This window comes from Halichoerus grypus, chromosome 12, assembly GCF_964656455.1.
Source record: "Halichoerus grypus chromosome 12, mHalGry1.hap1.1, whole genome shotgun sequence".
Classification (NCBI taxonomy): Eukaryota; Metazoa; Chordata; class Mammalia; order Carnivora; family Phocidae; genus Halichoerus; species Halichoerus grypus.
The window spans coordinates 88,866,383-88,883,970 of NC_135723.1; the positions used below are offsets into that span (position 1 = coordinate 88,866,383).

The 17,588-nt window shown below is 52.5% G+C and overlaps 1 protein-coding gene across 1 annotated transcript; it reads left to right on the top strand.

Moving 5' to 3' along the window:
- The first annotated feature begins 390 nt into the window (after positions 1-390).
- On the top strand, positions 391-17,588 carry STRA8 (stimulated by retinoic acid 8). Its single transcript, XM_078059595.1, has 8 exons — positions 391-582; positions 4,333-4,408; positions 4,994-5,078; positions 6,914-7,132; positions 7,986-8,271; positions 12,591-12,664; positions 14,365-14,476; positions 17,514-17,588. The coding sequence occupies exons 1-8, from the start codon at positions 391-393 to the stop codon at positions 17,586-17,588; spliced, it is 1,119 nt and encodes a 372-aa protein (XP_077915721.1).

A 17,588-nucleotide genomic window follows, 5' to 3' on the forward strand; every position in this document is an offset into this window, starting at 1 on the left:
TAGGAAAGCCCTCAAAGGGTGGGCCACATGCTCAGCTCTTCACAGACTGTGAGGAAAGAGGTCTCAGGGCCTGGCTTGCTCTCCTGGGCCACAGCCAGTCAATTAAGTGTCTGGTGAGTACCCGCAATGTTCTGGAAACTTTCTGAAATAAAGCCCCAGCGCCTTCAACTGTTGAGTCAAATAGGAGCGGTTTAGGAGTCCAGTTTAAATAAGAGATTTGGTGTCATCTATTTTGTGTATCTGTTATTGATTATATACATTGGTTTGGGACCTGTTACTTGGGAGTGGTACCCCCTTCCTTTCTCCTTCGATCTGCCTTCCTCTTTCTTTAATACTGTACCTTCATTCTTTAGGGCCCCCACAGGGCATAATATTACATTGCAGCTTAGCATGGCGACCTCCGGAGAAGGCAGTAACCCCGGTGGCAGAGCGACACCCTGGCACCTGGCACAGCTGCAGGAGCTCGAGTCGCGGGTGGCCCGCCGACGCCTGTCCCAGGCCCGCCACCGAGCCACCCTGGCGGGGCTGTTCAACAACCTCAGGAAAACCGTCTACTCCCATTCCGATCTCACAGCCTCCAAGGTATGGGGACCTGGGTGTGGGAGGAACAGTCTGCACACGTGGAGGGACTTCGGGGCCAGGAGGAGCGGGGACCGGCCTGGAGCTCCCACTCCCACCGCCCCCACCCAGAGGGGCTGCCACCCGGGTGGGGTCAGGGATCCGCTGTGGGCATCTCCCGTGTGCTGTTGGTGGCCACACGTGGGTAAAGCGTGAGCTGGGCCTTCCCCACCTGCAGACGCAGCTGGCACCAGAAAGGAAATAACAGGGACCGGTCAGCCGGGGCCTCCTGTGCCTAGCCCTCCAGTGGACAGGGGTGAGCCTCTAGCAGCTGCCTCCGGACACTGCATCTCCACCCCAAACACACACGCACACACACACACACACGTGCAACTTGGTTTTGTGCACCAGCCAGGTCTTTTCCCTAGGCACCAGAGCTCTCCAGGCAAGCATTTCTCTTTTCCTGCTCCTGATTTCGCCTCTCTCCTTACATGGCTTCTTCATTGCCTATTCGTGCCTCTGGCAGAGCACGGAGGAAGGTGCAGGTGGTTTGGGGTGATGCGGGAAGGCATGGAGCTCCTATTACTGGAGGAGCATTATAGGAGGTCTCCAGTAGGGGAGGGGGCCCTGAGAGCTTCCCGTTCCTCACCCTCTCCTAACAGAGGAGGGACTGGAGGCAGGACCAAGAGGTGGGCCTCCGTTCCCAGCTCCAGACCTGGTAGAGACCAGCCCGTGGCCCTGTGACTGTTTCCAGCCGGCGGGTTTTCCCTCCGGGGCTGGTGCTTTCAGTGAAGTGACACTTAAGGACAGGGACCATTTGCTGGGCCTGCGCTCCCAGCCTCCTGCTGATGGAGCTAACACAGGATTCTCATAGAGGCCCGCAGAATTGCTCCTTGGCAGGCACCGAGCCAGGGCCTCTGAGAATGGGTCTTAATTGAGCGGCGCCCCTGAGCACCTTGGTGCAAGGCGCCAAGTAGGGCCGCGAGTGTTTTTTGCTGAAAGAATCCCACAGAGATCCCACCTGCTCTTGTAGAAGGGTGTGGAAGGTGAGAGGTGTGGGGAGGGCTCTTCTTCCTCCCTCTGCTGAGCCAGGCTCAGGGGCTCAGGGCCAAGAGCCCGTCCAGCATCGCTCTGCGCCATGTCCCCTGGATGAACAGGAATAGGCTGCCTGTTCCCAGGGGTACGTGGGAAAACCCCAAAGTCCATGTCACTGGCCAGTGAAGAAGTGCACGCAGACTGGGGTGGGGGGTAACCCGAGGAAGACCATGTGTTCAGGGCCCCAAAGGAAGGAATGGAAGTAAATGTAGAGGAAAACTCACTTGCACCCCCTATAGTTTGTACCTCACGACTGGCCTCTGCCCATGGGGGACACTTTCCTGGCCAGGCTTCAGTCACCACTCTGTTCAACAGGGACGATAGTAATGGCGTCCTCAGGGGCCTGTGGTGGCGTCTCACAAGGTGGCTGCGTGGAAAGATATGGTGCGTCAGAGTGGTTTAAGTGTTAGCACCGCTTCCCAGCATGCTCGCTCATTTAGCCCCTGCAGTTCCATTCAGATCGCCCCATTTTACAGATGAGGAAACGGAGGGGTCAGGAAGTCAAACCGTTTGCCTGGGAAACAGGGTGTGGTCAAGGAGTTCTCTCTGTTCTCCTCCTGTCTCTGTCCTGCTGGAGGGACCACCCTGAATTTTGCATTCGTAATATCCGTGAAGGCAGGATCTGATCTACAGGAGTCAAGGTGTAAGCAGGTCCTGTCAGTTTCCTAGGGCTGTTATAACAAAATCCCAGGCACTGGGTGGCTTGCTACCACAGAAAGTTATTGTGGTGGACGTCTGGAGGCTCCCAGTCCAAAATCAAGGTGTCCACAGGGCCATGCTCCCTCTGAAGGCTCTAGGCGAGAAGCCCCCCCCCCCCGCCCCACCTCCCAGCTTTTGGCGTTTGCTGGCAATTCCTCAGTGTTCCTTGGCTTAGAGATGCCTCCCTCCGGTCACGTGGCTGTCTTCTCCCTATGTCTTCACCTCATCCTCCCTCTATGCGTGTTTGTCTCTGCATCCGAGTGTCCGCATTTAATAAGGACACCAGTCATACTGGATTAGGGCCCACTCTAATGACCTCATTTTAGCGTGATGACCTCTATGAAGGACCTATTTCCAAACAAGGTCACATTCACAGGTTCTGGGGGTTAGAACGTCAACATAATCTTTTTCAGGGAGATGTAATTCAACCCAGAACTAAGATCCTCGTGAGCCTGCCAAAAACATTCCAGAAACAGAATTTCAGTGAATTGCACCTGGTTTCCATGGCTCTGTAGGTCGGCCCACGAAGACTGCAAGTGAGCATGGGGTGTCCCTGCTGAGCCAACACAGCGGCTCACTCTGGACCAGAGGGCCAGGATGATCTCACCTCATCCCAATTAAGACCAAGCCTGACGTTCTGGAAACCAGTTGGCCCTGGTGTCCGAATAGGAAAAGGAGTCCTTGCTAGCCCAACAGTACAATCGTGAGCCCCGGGCCTGGGGGCAGCAGATCATCTGGGACATCAGGCGGACCCTGCTCTACAAAGAGTGTTCGAGATCTTGCAGTCCACTGCATTCTCGGGTCACTGTCTTTTGGGCCGGCAGAGTGTGGTGCTTCTCGCTCCCCTCAAGCCTCCTTGGCGTGCACCAGACAGAGTCGGTGGGATGTTGGAATGGCGCCGGGGCTGTCCACCCTTGGCTGCCGCTTTGACATCAACTACCTCTGCCCACCCTGGGCTCTGGCCACACCTGGCTTCGATAGTTCCCTGGGGCGGCCCTCAACCCCCGCCTCTCTGTCCCTGCCCCTGCCCCGAGTTCCGCCTTTGAGACGGTGCTCAGCGTGGCCCGCTTGCTCGGCTGCCCTGCTCTGAGCCTTCCTGACGCCTCCAGCTGGAATCAGCCCCTCCTCCCATGTGTTTCCACGGCCCTTCGCTTCTACTCCCTTCAGTGCTTACTGAGTTCTAGCTTGTGTTATGAGTAGGGGTTTCTCTGCTCATCTTGTCTTTCCTGCTGGAAAGCCGGGCTGTCTTATTTACTTCATGTCCCCGGGGCTTCACACACAGCTTTGCCCGTTAACGCGTGCCTGATGAACGTATGTAACTCCGGACAGGTATGGGTGGTCAGCATGATAAACAACAGTTAGCATTTCCTGTGCTGGAATAATCACGCAGTTACCATTTGACTTTAGGAACATTACATACGGGAGAGGGAGGGAGGGAGGGAGAAACGCTTGCGATTTAGTCCTGCAGCAACAGGACATTCAGAGTTCATGTGGACAGAGCATTTGAGCAGCTTTTGGATCAACCAGAGTGTCTGCATTTAGCAAATAAAAACTACCGTTAGCACAGCACACTGGTATTAGCCAGCCTGTTGCTCATTGTGACAACCGAGCAGAAGTTAGCCCTAGATCTTGGTGCCAGCCTGGGGCTGCTCTTCACTCACTGTTCATTCCACCTTCAAGGAGCATATATACTTGGTTTGCCCTTTTGAAGCCCTAGTAGTTTGCTGAACACAGCTTGTTTCTAAATAGTTGAGTATTTCTGCGAGAACCATTTCCAGAGTACAAATTAAACTTCATGCCTTCTGCGCATCAGAACAAACTCCATCCCTCCCCCCCCACTTTTTGTTGACAATGTCAAGGAGTGTCTTTGCCTCTGAGGGGAGCATGGCTTCAGACCGGGGAATGGACACCTGTGTCCACAAAACCACAGTGTGTGCGGTAGAAGGCGGGCTTTTCAGCATTGTCTGTCTCTGTCCTCAGTGGCAGGTTTTGAATAAGGCGAAGAACCACATTCAGGAGCTGGAACAAACCTTGGATAATCTGCTGAAGCTGAAAGGTTAGACCCCCCATCCGCCACCCGCATCTCCTTCCCACGGAAAGACTGGTTGGTTTTTCCATCGAAAACAGAGAGACTGGGCTAAGCCAAGTGAACAAATACGTATCGCATGCCTACCATGTGCCGAGCACTGTGCTTGGGCCAGGGGTACAAGGAGATTCATGCCCCTGCACTCGGCGAGCTTACAGCCTGGCAGGACAGACAGACGTCATCAGGTACCTGATCCCATCTTGAGAGACCAGAGAGGACGCAGACCAGTGCTTGTCAGGCTCAAAAGCAAAGGCAAAGCTTGGCTCCCTTTCTTGGCACTCAGGTTGGGAGCGGTGGCTGCCTGGGAATGTGGGTTTCATAAGCTGGTGGAAACTGAACTCTGCAAGGGATATTTTGGTGTCTTGATTGAAAAGGGCCGGGACAAGAAGCTCGTCACATCTAGAAGGAGAGGGGAAACTGGACCCTTGAGTCCGTAACACCGAATCTGGGCGGGCTCAGGGACCACTCAGGGTCTGCCTGGATTGGAAGGGCAGGAGAGACTTGATAAAGGCTGGACTTCCCCCTTTGTGACCCTTGCCTTCGCCTCCCCAACAGAGTCCTTCAACCTGGAGGATGGGAATGCAAACAGCTTAGAGGAGGTCAAGGCAGAATATGCTAGCAAGTACTCCGGAAATCCCAGGTAAGACCCCAAGCACCACCTCGCAATCAGCAAGGAGGGACGGTCTCATCCCTAAGCGATTAGCCCCTCATCCCAACCCCAGTCATCGCATAAGCCATCCTTTCCTTACCAATTTAAGATAACACGCTTCATCCCATACTAAAATCCTATCACTACTTCTATCGTGTGCCCACATGAGAATGGCTAAATTTCTTTTAAAATCATAATAATTAGGATTTTTCACTAGCACTATTTTAAACCCGCAGCAATTAAAAAGTGTGGCACCAGCTCAGGAACAGATTATATTTTATAATTATATGTTAATTAATTAAATTATGAGCGAAATGGCGTGCCTTTGTTCAAGAGCATTTGTATTTCCCTTCCTGGGAACTTCTTGTGACTATTTTTTTGCCCATTTTCCTATTGGGTTGGTGGTCTTTTTCTTACAGAGTTATAGAAGCCCTCTACGTATACCGAGAAATTAGCTCTCTTTTAGAACATGACTTGCAAATAATTATCCCTTGGTCATTTGTTTTATTATTTTGCTTTTGATCTTTTTGTTTTTGTTGTTGTTGTTTTGGCCATGCAAAAAATGAAGTCTAATCTGCCGATCTGTCCTCATGACTTAGGTTTGGGAGAATACTCAGAAAGGCTTCCTCTGCTCTGAAATTAAAAAAAAAAAAAATTAAAAAAAAGAATTCTCCTCTCCTATGTTTTCTTCTGGTGCACTTGTATTTTAACTCAACATGGTATCTCCTTGGGGATCATTCCTATCAGGATGAAGAGATTCTGGGTACAAATCCTGGTTTTCCAAATTGTGTCATGTTGTTCCACTCCCTATTTTTTTTTAAGATTTATTTGTTTATTTGAGACAGAGAGAGAGAGCATGTGCGGGAGGGACAGAGGAAGAGAGAGAGAGAGAATCTGAAACAGACTCTGCGCATGGAGTGACACGGGGCTCGAACTCACGACCCTGAGATCACGACCTGAGCCAAAATCAAGAGTCAGGCGCTTAACCGACTGCACCACCGACGCGCCCCTGTTCTGCTCTGTTAAAACTGCCTTTTGAAGAGAATTTAAAAATTTTGACACAAGTCTAACTTATCCACTTTTTCTTTTTCAGACTGAGCTTTTGGTTTAAACCTAAGTATTTCATGTTTTGGGGTACTATTGTAAGTGGTACATTTTAAAATTTCAATTTCCTATTGTTCATCACTAATATATGGAAATACTATCGGTTCTCCTTTATTGACCTTGTATCCGGCAACCTTGCTAAACACCCTTCTTAGTTCTAGTCCCATATTTGTGTGTGACTTCTTCCTTTCCAATCTGTTTATCTTTTATTTCTTTTGTTCACCTTATTGGACTGGCTAGGATCTCAAGTACAATTTTGGATAGAAGTGGTAAGAGTGAACATCCTTGTCTTGATCCTGACCTAGGCAGAGAGACATCCAGTCTTTTACTGTCAGGTATGATGTTAGCTGTAGGTTTTTTGTAGATGCCCTTTATCAGGTTGAGGAGGTTTCCTCCTATTCCTAGTTTGCTGAGAGTTTTTGTCAGGAATGGATATTGCATTTTGCCAAGTGCTTTTCTGTGTCTGTTGAGGTGATCGTATGGTTTTTCTTCTTTAGTCTGTTGCTATGTTGAGTTCCACTGATTGATGTTCAAAGTTTGAACCAGCCATCTTGCATTCCTAGAATAAACCCCACTTGGTTGTGATGTGTGTGTGTCTACACACACACACACACACACACACGCGCCCCAACACTAACATTGCCTTCAGAATCTCAGTGTCAATGTTCATGAAGCTTCAAGAGTTCAAGTTTGTAGTTGTCTTGTTTCTGTTTTCTTACTAGCCTGGTCTCAAATAAGGTTCTTCAGAAAATCTCTGCTACCTGGTGCCCAATCGAGGCAGTCAGGAAGGATGCTGAGGGGCAGGAAGAGGAGGAAGAAGAGGAGGAAGACCAAGAAGAGGAGGAAGAGGAGGAAGAGGAAGAGGAGGAGGAGGAAGAGAAAAAAGTGGAGCTCTTGCACTCCCCAGTCACCTTGTTGCCAGACCTCATGGAATTTGAACGGTGTGAATAGCTGCGAGGGGTGGCTTTATGCATAGCCTGTGGGGAAGGGGACAGAGGCTCTGTGACATGCGGCATCCTCAGTGCACTCTCAGACCAGGCCCCGAATCAAGGAAGCTCCAGAATTTCCATATTGGCGGGGTTTGGGATGGGGTTGGCAGAGGGGCTAGAGAACTAATCTCGAAGCCAAATTGCACAGCACATACACTGGGCTTCCTTAGAGCAGGGATTTATTTGGAGTTGACTTTGTGGGGGCTGTCGATGGGGATTACGAGGACCAAACACCCCCATACACACACACACACACACACACACTCCCTACCGTATTACTGGTCTCATAGTAAGAAACACCGTGAGTGACTGGTTCAGACTCCCACTGCCACTCACGGTCCCTCCACAGACTCAAGACCCATGGCGGCCACATTGGCCTCTGGAGGTGTTGACCCAATAGAAGGGGGCTCGTTCCACAGCTGAGCCTGCATTTCAGGCCCCGAATTAAAACAAGCATCATATCATGTCTGCCCATTCACAGGGCTTGGAATTTTAAGCAGTTTTCCCATGGGCTGAGAGCTGAGCAGGCCACCCTCCTAGTTCTCTCTTCTGTCAGGCAGAGAGCTCCATGGGGACTCTGGGGAAGGACCCGGACACTAGATCTATGTCACCCATGACACCACTGCTCTCCAAGTGTCAGGAGCGTGCAGACTAGGAAGGTGCAGCCCCTGGTGAAGCGCAGAGCTGTGGCAAGGCTCAGGCGCTGTGGGCCACACCCCGCCAAGGGAATCCTGAGGAGATGGCTTGGGGGGGGACCTTCGGCCACCAGCTTCAGGTCTGGGAGATGACGCTCTTTCTGTTCCAGGTATCTCAACTTTTACAAGCAGACGATGGACCTGCTGATTGGGAACGGGATTGTCTCCTCACAGGAGGTGACGCTCCCCATCGTCTCTGCCGCCATCTCCCACCTATGGCAGAACCTCTCTGAGGAGAGGAAGACCAGTCTCCTGCAGGCCTGGGCACAGGGGCACAGCGGCCTCCAGGGCCTTGCTGGGGCCTGCCAGGAGCCGGCCTGTGCCGACGGCAGCCTGAAGGACAGCGGGGTTGACAGCCAAGGAGCCAGCTGCTCGCTTGTCTCCACCCCGGAGGAGGTGAGCAGACCCTTTCTGGGTCAGGTGGAGGGGGGCGCAGGACAGACTCTGTCACCTTTGGCCTGGAGGCAAAAAAGGGATCCACTTGGGGTCATTTACCACATTTGAGGTAACGGTTAGATTCTGACTCCCACGGTGGGTTTCTGATTCATCCGACGGAAGCTCTACAACCACAGATTGGCATTTCTTTTTCTCCGGCTTCCGGACCTTTCCATGGGGATTACCGAAGAGAAGGCGTAGAATGCTGGGATTATTTGGACTGCAAGTTACTTGCTCGTTAAACTATGCAGAAATGTACTTCTCACAGCCAAGGGCGGTCCCAAGTTCAGGAGGGCTTCCCGCTAGTCTCAGTGACGTCACCATGGACTTGGTTCTTCTCCTCTCCCTGCTCTGCCTCATCGTAAAGCTGGCTTCTCACCTTGTCTCCCCTCCCTCCCTTCCCTATCCCATCTGACTGGGGAATGGCAGCTGGGAGCAACCGAGCTGTCATCCCTCCTCCTCTACAACGGGTTAGAGAGAGAAAGATTCCTGAGGCTCGTTTTTAAGGGTCATGGAAGAACTCTTCCAGAAATTTCTGCCATACCTCTCCTGCCCTCTCATTGGCCAGAACTGGCCAGATGACTGAGCCAATGACTGACATCACTGAGATAATATTATGTGGGGACCAGTCAGGCCCAATCCCCCAGAGGAAGTCAGTCCCCACCCCAAAGAGCACTGCTGCCCTTCAGTGAAGAGAGAGGAATGCACGTGGAGAGGCAACCGCACCTTCACTATAAATGCCCCTCTCAGAGTTCATGCTGTTGGAAGCCATGGTCAGCAATGCAGTGTGTCTGGTGGCGTGAGTGGTCACTCAGAGCTGAGATCGGAGTGGGCCCTTCAGCTGCACTTCCCAAATTAGAACGGCCTCCGGACGGAACCTGCGGCTACCGCATGGGCCACGTCTGACCTGCTTCTCCAGCCGGGGGGCAGGCAGTTCCTTCCTCTCTGCGCCTGTCCTGTGCTCTGCAGGACATTTAGCATCCACGGCCTCCACCAGGTGAATGCCACCGCTCCGCTTTGCCCTGACTGTCCAAACACCCCTTCGCGGGTGGTCCATTTCAGGACATGTCCTGTGACTCTCTGGGGAGCCTTAGAGCCAGACAGCTTCCTAGTGCCTGTGACCCTGGGGAACAGCCCTGGAATGCCCCATCCTTCCAGAAGCTTCCCAGACCTCAGGGCCCCGGGCCTAGAGAACAACAGAATGCCGGTCACCCAGTCCAGTGCTGCCAGTGGATAGATGAGGCCTAACGAGTGGGGTGACTTGTCCAGGAGGCCCAGCTTCTGGATCCCCTTCATCACGGAATTTCTCAAATCTTTCTGCCCTTTGGTCACGTGTTTATGGTCAACCTTCACAATATCCCCTCATCCTTCTCAAGTAGACTTTGGTAAAGAGGCGGGTACCTAATACTGAATCAGATATCCTGAAGGGTGGGGGGTGGCTCCGAACTTGCGTTTTTTTTTTTTTTAAGATTTTACTTATTTGAGAGAAAGAAAGAATGAGAACAAATGGGGGAGGGGCAGAGGGAGAAGCAAACTCCCCACCGAGCAAGGAGCCCGACGAGGGGCTCGATCCCAGGACCCTGGGATCATGACCTGAGCCAAAGGCAGACGCTTAACTGACTGAGCCACCCAGGCGCCCCTGAACCTGCATCTTTAGCAAGCATCCCGGGTGAGTGGTGCACGAGGGCATTACTGGAAGGAACTCCCAGTGCAGAAAAGCAACAATCAGCTCCGCCCATAACTGCTCCCCTCCCCCAACAGTCACCCTATGGACTTTGGCTTCTCATCTGTTTGTCCACTAATGTTTGGTCCACCAGGAGAGGACGTGAGTTCTCCTCCATAATGGTCCAAGCAGGGCCAGGAAACCAATAGCTGAGGACCTCATACCCACGGCACGTGTCAGCCGGCCTGGATGTCCTTGTAGCCCCGAAGTGCCTGGCCCTGGAGGCTCACACAAAGAAAGCAAAAGGAAAACATCTGCCAAATGTGCGGGCAAGTCTGTCCAACCGTAACCTGACTGTATGTTTATGTGTGCATTTGCAGGACGAACCTTTCCTCAAGAAAGAGCAGACCCAAGCCAGAATCTCATGTCCCCAAATCATGGAAGCAGCTTCTCTTACCTTTTTCAGAAAGGGCGAAGGGCTCACATTCTCCTGCTGTTGAGGGAAGCTGGCAGCAGAGTCCCTCGGCTGTGCCTAGACCAGGGCTCTGCCGCACCGCTGTCCCCAGGTTTGGGCCAACCCAGGGCTGGGTGACAAGGTAGGCAGGACAGACAACAGTTCTGCTTAGAGCAGGGAGAGAGACACAGCTACTTCTACTCTGGCTTCTAGATCAGTTGCAGTGAAACCTCTATAGCTCCTGGTCCATCTGGAGAGGTCCTGCTGCAGAACGATTGTGTCTGGGGCCGGCCCCTGTGTGTAGGGTCAGGTGTGCTGGGAGGCTCTGAGAAGCATGGCCCCGTAAGTGTGCTGGGCGCTCCAGAATGGCCACGGAGCCTGGCAGTGCCCCTCCCAGGCCAGCGGCGAGAGGGCTGCGCACAGGTGAGGACAGCGTGTGGCCCAGAACTTCAGTGGGCTGATTGGCCAAAGGCAGGAATTTAGGGCCCCGGACCCGGCCTCAGACCTGCTAGGGAAGAACACACAGTGGATGGATGGGCTTCTGGACTAGTCTTTTCAGTGGCCTCTTTTCAGATCCTCTTTGAGATGAGCAAAGGGATATTAAAAAGAAGGACACCATAAAATGTCCAGAAGATCAGAAGAAGGGCCATCCACATGGCCAGAGTCCCGGGGATTCAGTTCAGGGGAGGCAAATTGTAAGAAGACAAGAAGGACAGACATAAGACCTCCAGAGAAAGAGCAGTGTGTCCCGGGTAAGGGGACAGGAGAGACCCTGCAGAACCTGCCAGAACCCCCAACTCGGTGCCACAGAGCTCCCTCTCCTCTTCTCAGGGTGGCTGTGCTTATAAATGGGGTGTCAGATGCAGTAAGACATGCCCAGTGAAAAGTTTAATATAAGAACATCCCATGCAATATTTGGGCCATTCCTATGCTAAAAAATGATTCATTCTTTATCTAAAAATTCAAATTTAACTAAGCATCCTGCATCTTTATTTGCTAAATCTTGCATTCCTAACTGTACCTCACATTCCTGTGGAATATTTAATAGTCTTCAAGAATTAAAGAAAAGCAGGACTGAAAACCATCTAAGTAACAAGATTGCAAAATTGGAAATATAGGATATAATACGGCTGAGGAAATGACCGGAGGGAAATAGGTCAATATGTCAGCCATGGACCTCTCTGGCTGGGATTGTTTCTCAGTGATTTTATCTGTTTCTATTTTCCAAAATGTCCACAATAAACATGCATACGTCTCTTTTATAAAGCAGGTAATAGTCAATAATAGCTAACAAATTGGAGGCATTATTATGTGCTGGGTGTTTCACATACGCCATCTATTTAACTCATGCAACGTCCCTATGGGTAGGCACTGTTGTGATTCCCTTTCTAAAGGAGGATTCCAGAAACAAGGTCACTTGCCCAAGGTCACGCAGCTGAGTGAGTGGCAGGACTGGGAGTCGGCTCTCCTGCAGCCTAACCCCAAAACTACCCCCCTCCTATCCTGCTGCCTGGCATGAAGCTGCTAGCTTGCGGATCCTGGGCACGAATAGCCTCCGCTCCTTGGGAGGTGTACATGAGCCCTCTTCCGGTGTACACGGAAGCCTGGCTCTGGCTGTTGCATCTCATGCCTGAGCTCCCGCCTTCTAGAAAAAGGAGATTTAGGGGCGCCTGGGCGGCTCAGTCGGTTAAGCGACCCACTCTAGATTTTGGCTCAGGTCATGATCTCACGGTGATGAGATGGAGCCCTGCGTTGGGCTCCTCGCTGGGCGTGGAGCCTGCTTGGGATTCTCTCTCTCTCCCTCTCCCAAGCCCTCCCCCCCACCCTCCCCCCACCCCTGGCCCTGCTCTCAAGCGCACTCTCTCTCTCTCTAAAAAAAAAAGAGAGAGAGAGAGACGACCACATTCCCCGGTGTTTCCCCATGCCTTGTAATCCCTTGTAACCACCTCTGGGGTGGTGGTTTGTTCTGGGCGGACAAGAGCTTACTAGGCACTGCCTGAGAAGGTCACCAGGCAGAGAACCTGCCGGTGGGCCCCAGCTGTCACCCACCTTTTGGGAACGAGGGTTCAAGAGAGAGCCTTCCTACTCCTGTCTGCCAGCCGCCCAGGGCAAGCTTCGGACTGTCGTTCTCTCTGACGCACCATGTTCTGTGCCTTCCTTCAGATACTCTTTGAAGATGCCTTCGATGTGGCCAGTTTCCTGGACAAAAGTGAGGCTCCCAGTACATCCAGCTCTAGGTGAGGAAGGGGGTATGACATAGTGAGTGTGTGTGCCCCTGCTGGGATGTTTAGGGGTCGCTCCCCTGCAGCCCCGCTGAGGGGTGCATAATTCCGTGGAAGTTCTTAGAGATCCACTTTTGTCTGTGGCTCAAAGTGGGCTGGACCCAGGATTGTGCCGCTGCTCTAGGGAGGACACGGTCTGGGGCTTCTTCTGCGTAGAGGACTCTCCCATCCTGGCCCAGGACGGAGACGCGGCAGGTTATGGGCTGCACGTTGTCCACACTGCATCGTCTTCCCAGAGTGAGGGGGCCGTGGACAGGTTGCCACAGCGTCTGGTCTGAGAGGTGGGCGGGGGCTCGGGGGCATCGAGAGCCTGGGCCAACACGTCACCGGGCCTGTGCCCTGGGCTGAGGGGGTCTGAGCCGTGCAGGGGAGAAGCTGCTTTGCACGGGGCTGCTGGGGACGGATGTGGAAAGAAGGGAGGAGGGGATGGCTGACCCCGTGAAGGGAGATGACACAAAGCAGGATCTGGGGAGATGGCAAGACAAGCAGCTTGAAAAAATCTGTAGCACGGGGCCATTTTCGCAAAGAGAGCTAGTTTAGGACTGAGATTGTCCCTTGCTACTTTGAAAAGCTGTGGTCTTAGAGCCTACAGGCACAGGCCGTTAAGAAGGCTAAAAAGAAGGCCAGAACATTTCGTTTTCCTGCTTTGGGAGCGAGGGGACGTTCCTGTCCTCATATACCAATGACCATCCCCACTCTCCCCCGAGGCCACACGACCCCTGGTCACCTGGTCGCCTGGGGGAGTCACCGGACATCAACCTGTCTCCCCCCCAGCGACCTGCTCCACCCAGCCTCAACAGACTCGTCCAAACCCTCCAAAGCGATTTTATGCTTTGGGGACTCCAGCTCCTGTCAGCCGTGTGTGGAGTCTGGTTTTGCTGAAATGGGCTGGAGGCGGACTTTCCTATTTCTGAGCCAGGCTCGGGCTGTGAGGAGAAGTTTGGTAGGAAGTTGCCAGAGCATACTTGCCAAGCAGGATCTGGAACTCCTTACCCTGCTGATGGAACACGAAAACGACCTATTAGAAAATGTTCTCTGCCATCCCTGGAGAAGGCAGGGATTGCTGCCAGAGGGTTCCTACGCGGCTTGTGGGACCTGCTTCCGAGAGGACGTGAGGTCAACACGCAGGCTCTCCGGGCACGACTTCAGGGTCCTGACGTCGTGGGGCTGCTCCCCTGGTCCCAGGAAGGCAGGGGGAAGGAGTCTGCCACACAGGCCGCCTCCCTGCACTGGGGTCTGTCCCCCTGTGGAGAGGGGGCATCTCGGGGGGACTGAGCTCAAGCGTGGCCGGTGCCCCCTGAGCTCCCCGGGCAGCCACGGGGGACCAGGACCGCGGGGCACGGCTCTCTGAGGGGGACTCGGAAGGAGAGAGGCCGTTTTGCTCCTTCTTCCAGAGGCCACAGCTCAGAACACTAAATTAGGGCGGGGGAACCAGTCTCCCTAGGGTCTCCCTTTACCCGTCGGTTCCACCCGCGACACGGAAGCTGAGGCAACACAAACCTTCCAAAGGGCCTCCAGCCTGTCTGTGAATGAATTCAGTGGGGTGTTTACAAGTGCCTGGTTCGCCCTGTAACCCAGGTATTTTAGGGGGTGCAAGCAGAGGCCAAAGAGGAGGGTTCTAAATAGTTGCTGTGTCTTCCCCTTTCTGTTGTCAGTTCGGTGTTCACTGGCGGCAACCCAGAATATCCAGAGGAGAAGTTTCAGCTCTATATGCAGATCATCGATTTTTTTAAAGGCCTTTGCTGTGTTAACCCTCAGTTAAAACAGGTAGGACGGAGCGGAGTGCGAGGAGACCCCCGCTCACCTCCCTTAGGATGATGGGAAGGACTCTTGAGCCCCCCCCCCGCCCCCAGCTGGGCCTCACTCACATCACACCACAGGGCGCCACTGAAGGCGGATGTCCCTTCATTCTCTCGGCCTGCTCCATGGATGGTGGGCATCAGCCTGATACATCCTGGGGGATGGAAGACGTCCAGGGAAACGGAGGGAAGAGACACACAGATGGTCTCCGGGGGCAGGCCTGAGACGGGGAGCCCCTTGAAGTGGCGACCAGATCCCGGGGGCCTGACTCTTTGCAGGCATTTGTAAATGTTGTGTGACTCCTTTCCAAGAGACTGAGCTGTTCTGCCGTCTTCTGAGACCCTGGGCTAATATTTGCCGTCAGCGTTTGAAGGGTATTAATTTCTACTTCCCAAAAGCTGGCTGTCTTGATTAGAAGGGACATTCCAGAAACTTCCATGAGGAAAGGGGAGTTATGCCTGAGCCACCAAGGGGACAGGCCCTTTCAGATTCATAGCCAAGGATTTTCTCTACTAATTCAGCAAAGATAAAACTGTTCTGTTAAAAAGGTAAGCAATAATAATGACAACGTTTGTCTAAAAATAATTGGGGCAGCTTTCCAACAGGCCAAGGTATAATTTGGCCCTCTCCCCACGAATCCTTCATTTCCCTCTGCCAGGACCACTTTGAATCTCCACTTGGAGCCCAGGGCCCCCTCTCTGGCTGCTCTCCGCCTCCCATCAACCCTTGGCTGTGTGGTCCTTACCACTGTGTCCCTCTTTCTCTCAGACACAGGGAAGTCAGTCCACTTCCTTGAGGCCTGGGGAACAGATTAACAGGATGGTCTTTGCTTTCCCTGCTTCCTTTCCCCGCATATGGTAGAAAAGAAAGCTCAGGCAGGATTGGAGTATCCGTACAAAGCAGAGATGCTCGAACTTGAATCGTCTTGGGAACTAACTGGAAATGCAGATTCTTGATGCCCCAGCACCCAAGATTCTCAGTGTTTCGAGGTGGGACCCCAAGAATCTGTATTTTGAATGAGCTGTCCAGTTGGCTGTCCAGGTTGGCTCCGGTGCACGAAGCCTCCAGCCTACGCTGCTCTAAAGAGGAAAATATCGTTCTCTTCCCCCCTCCCCTTCCCGTGAACTTCACGAGGTCGTTGGATGAAACTTTAATTAGCACCTGTAACAAATTACCGCAAACCTGGTGGCTTAAAACAACAAAAATTGCTTCCCTCACAGTTCTAGAGGCTAAAGGCCAAATGTTGCCTCTGAAGGCTCGAGGGAAGGTCTTTCCTTCCCTCTTCCTAGCTCCAGGTGGCTCCTGGCAGTCCTCCGCATGCCTCAGCTCACTGCTGAATCCCTCCAACCAAGGCCCCCTGTCTTCACAAGGCCTTCTGTGTGTCTCTCTAGCCCTCTCATCTTCTTATAAAGACACCGGTCATTTGGATGAAGGGCCCACCCTAAATCCAGGTGGAGCTCATCTCGTAGTCCTTAGCTAATTACACCTGCAAAGACCCTATTTCCAAAGAAGGTTCCAGGTGGTCATGAAGTGGGATAGGAAGGATACTATTCAACATACCTCAGCACCCAATACCAGCAGGTACCTCTCACAGCCTGTTGCTTTCCCAAATCTGCAGCCTAAAAAGGCCTCAGACACCATTTTCAGGGGCTTAGGGATCTGGACCATTGTGAACAACATTCAAGCACTTGGTGCGACCGAGACTTATGTGTGGTCCCTCCCGGGACCCTTGGCCTCCTGGTGCCCCCTGCGCTCCACTCCACCTTTTCTCAAGCTTTGCTCTGGTCTTCACCCTGAAGAAGGGGCCCGTGTGATTTTCCCAGAGACCACCTGGTCCTCTCTCAGATACGCCGGCCCCCCAGGCACCCCCCGCCTCCATCAGTAGAGCACAGTGAGTGAGGACGTTGTCCAGAGCTGGAGAGGCTTTGTCTGCAGTCTGCTCCCAACCTGGCTGTCACCCTGGGGACCGGGTCTCACATTCATGGGATGGTTGACTGGCTTTGGGGACGCTTCCCAGGGCCCAAGGGAACCAGCCCATGACAAACTACCATTTTTCTGCCAAGGTGGGGAAAGACAGGAAGAACCAAACGCAGGAACACACTGTTAGGGGAAGAGGTAATGGGGGTCAGAGAAGTCAGTGGGGGGTCATTATAAAGGGAATAAAATAACCTAGTGCTGCTTCTTAAGCAATTAGCTAATAGTTAACCCACGTATATAGTTTAAAACTTGAAAGTTACCAAAAGATATACAAAGAAAACTTAGTCTCTCTCCTACCAGCGTCCCTCGTTTATGCCCCATTCCCTTCCCCAAAGGCCATTACCATTACTGGTTTCTTGAACAGCCATCCAGAGATAATCTACAGATATTTATATATTCTTTCCAACACAAATGAGAGCCTACACTACACATTATATTGTACTTGCTCTTTTTTTTTTTTTTTTTAAGATTTTACTTAGAGAGCACAAGCGGGAGAGGGAGAATCTCAGGCAGATTCCCCGCTGAGTGCAGAGCCTGAAGGGAGGTGGGGGCTCAATCCCACAACCCTGAGATCACGACCTGAGTTGAAACCACGAGTCGGACACAACTGACTGAGCCACCCACTTGCCCCCCCTTTTCTTTTTAAATAGTATATCGCAAAGAGAACGACCTCATTCCTGTTATTTCAAACAGCTTCCTGGTATTCCCTTGGTGGGCGCACCATGGTGTGATTCACCATCCTCCATGGATGGGCATTTGGATAAAGCTTTGAGAGGTCTCCCCTCTGTCTTCTGAGATCCTGCAAATGCCCGGGATGGAAAAGAAGCCAGTTCTGTTGTGTCCAGGAAAACCCTTTCTGAAGATCATAGAGTGTGGAGTTGCATGAAATGGAAATGCTCCCCCCCCCCAGCCCCATAGCCCTTACTTCCTGGCCGGAAGCTGGAGAAGATGCAGCAAGAGATGGGGTAGACTCTGAGGGGCCTGGATTCCTTAAATACATGATCCTCTTGCACCCTGTGTTTTGCAGGACCCAGACCTCCCCATTGACGATGAGATGATAATGCTGAGGTGCATGGAGACCTTCGATGATGAAGATCTGTGA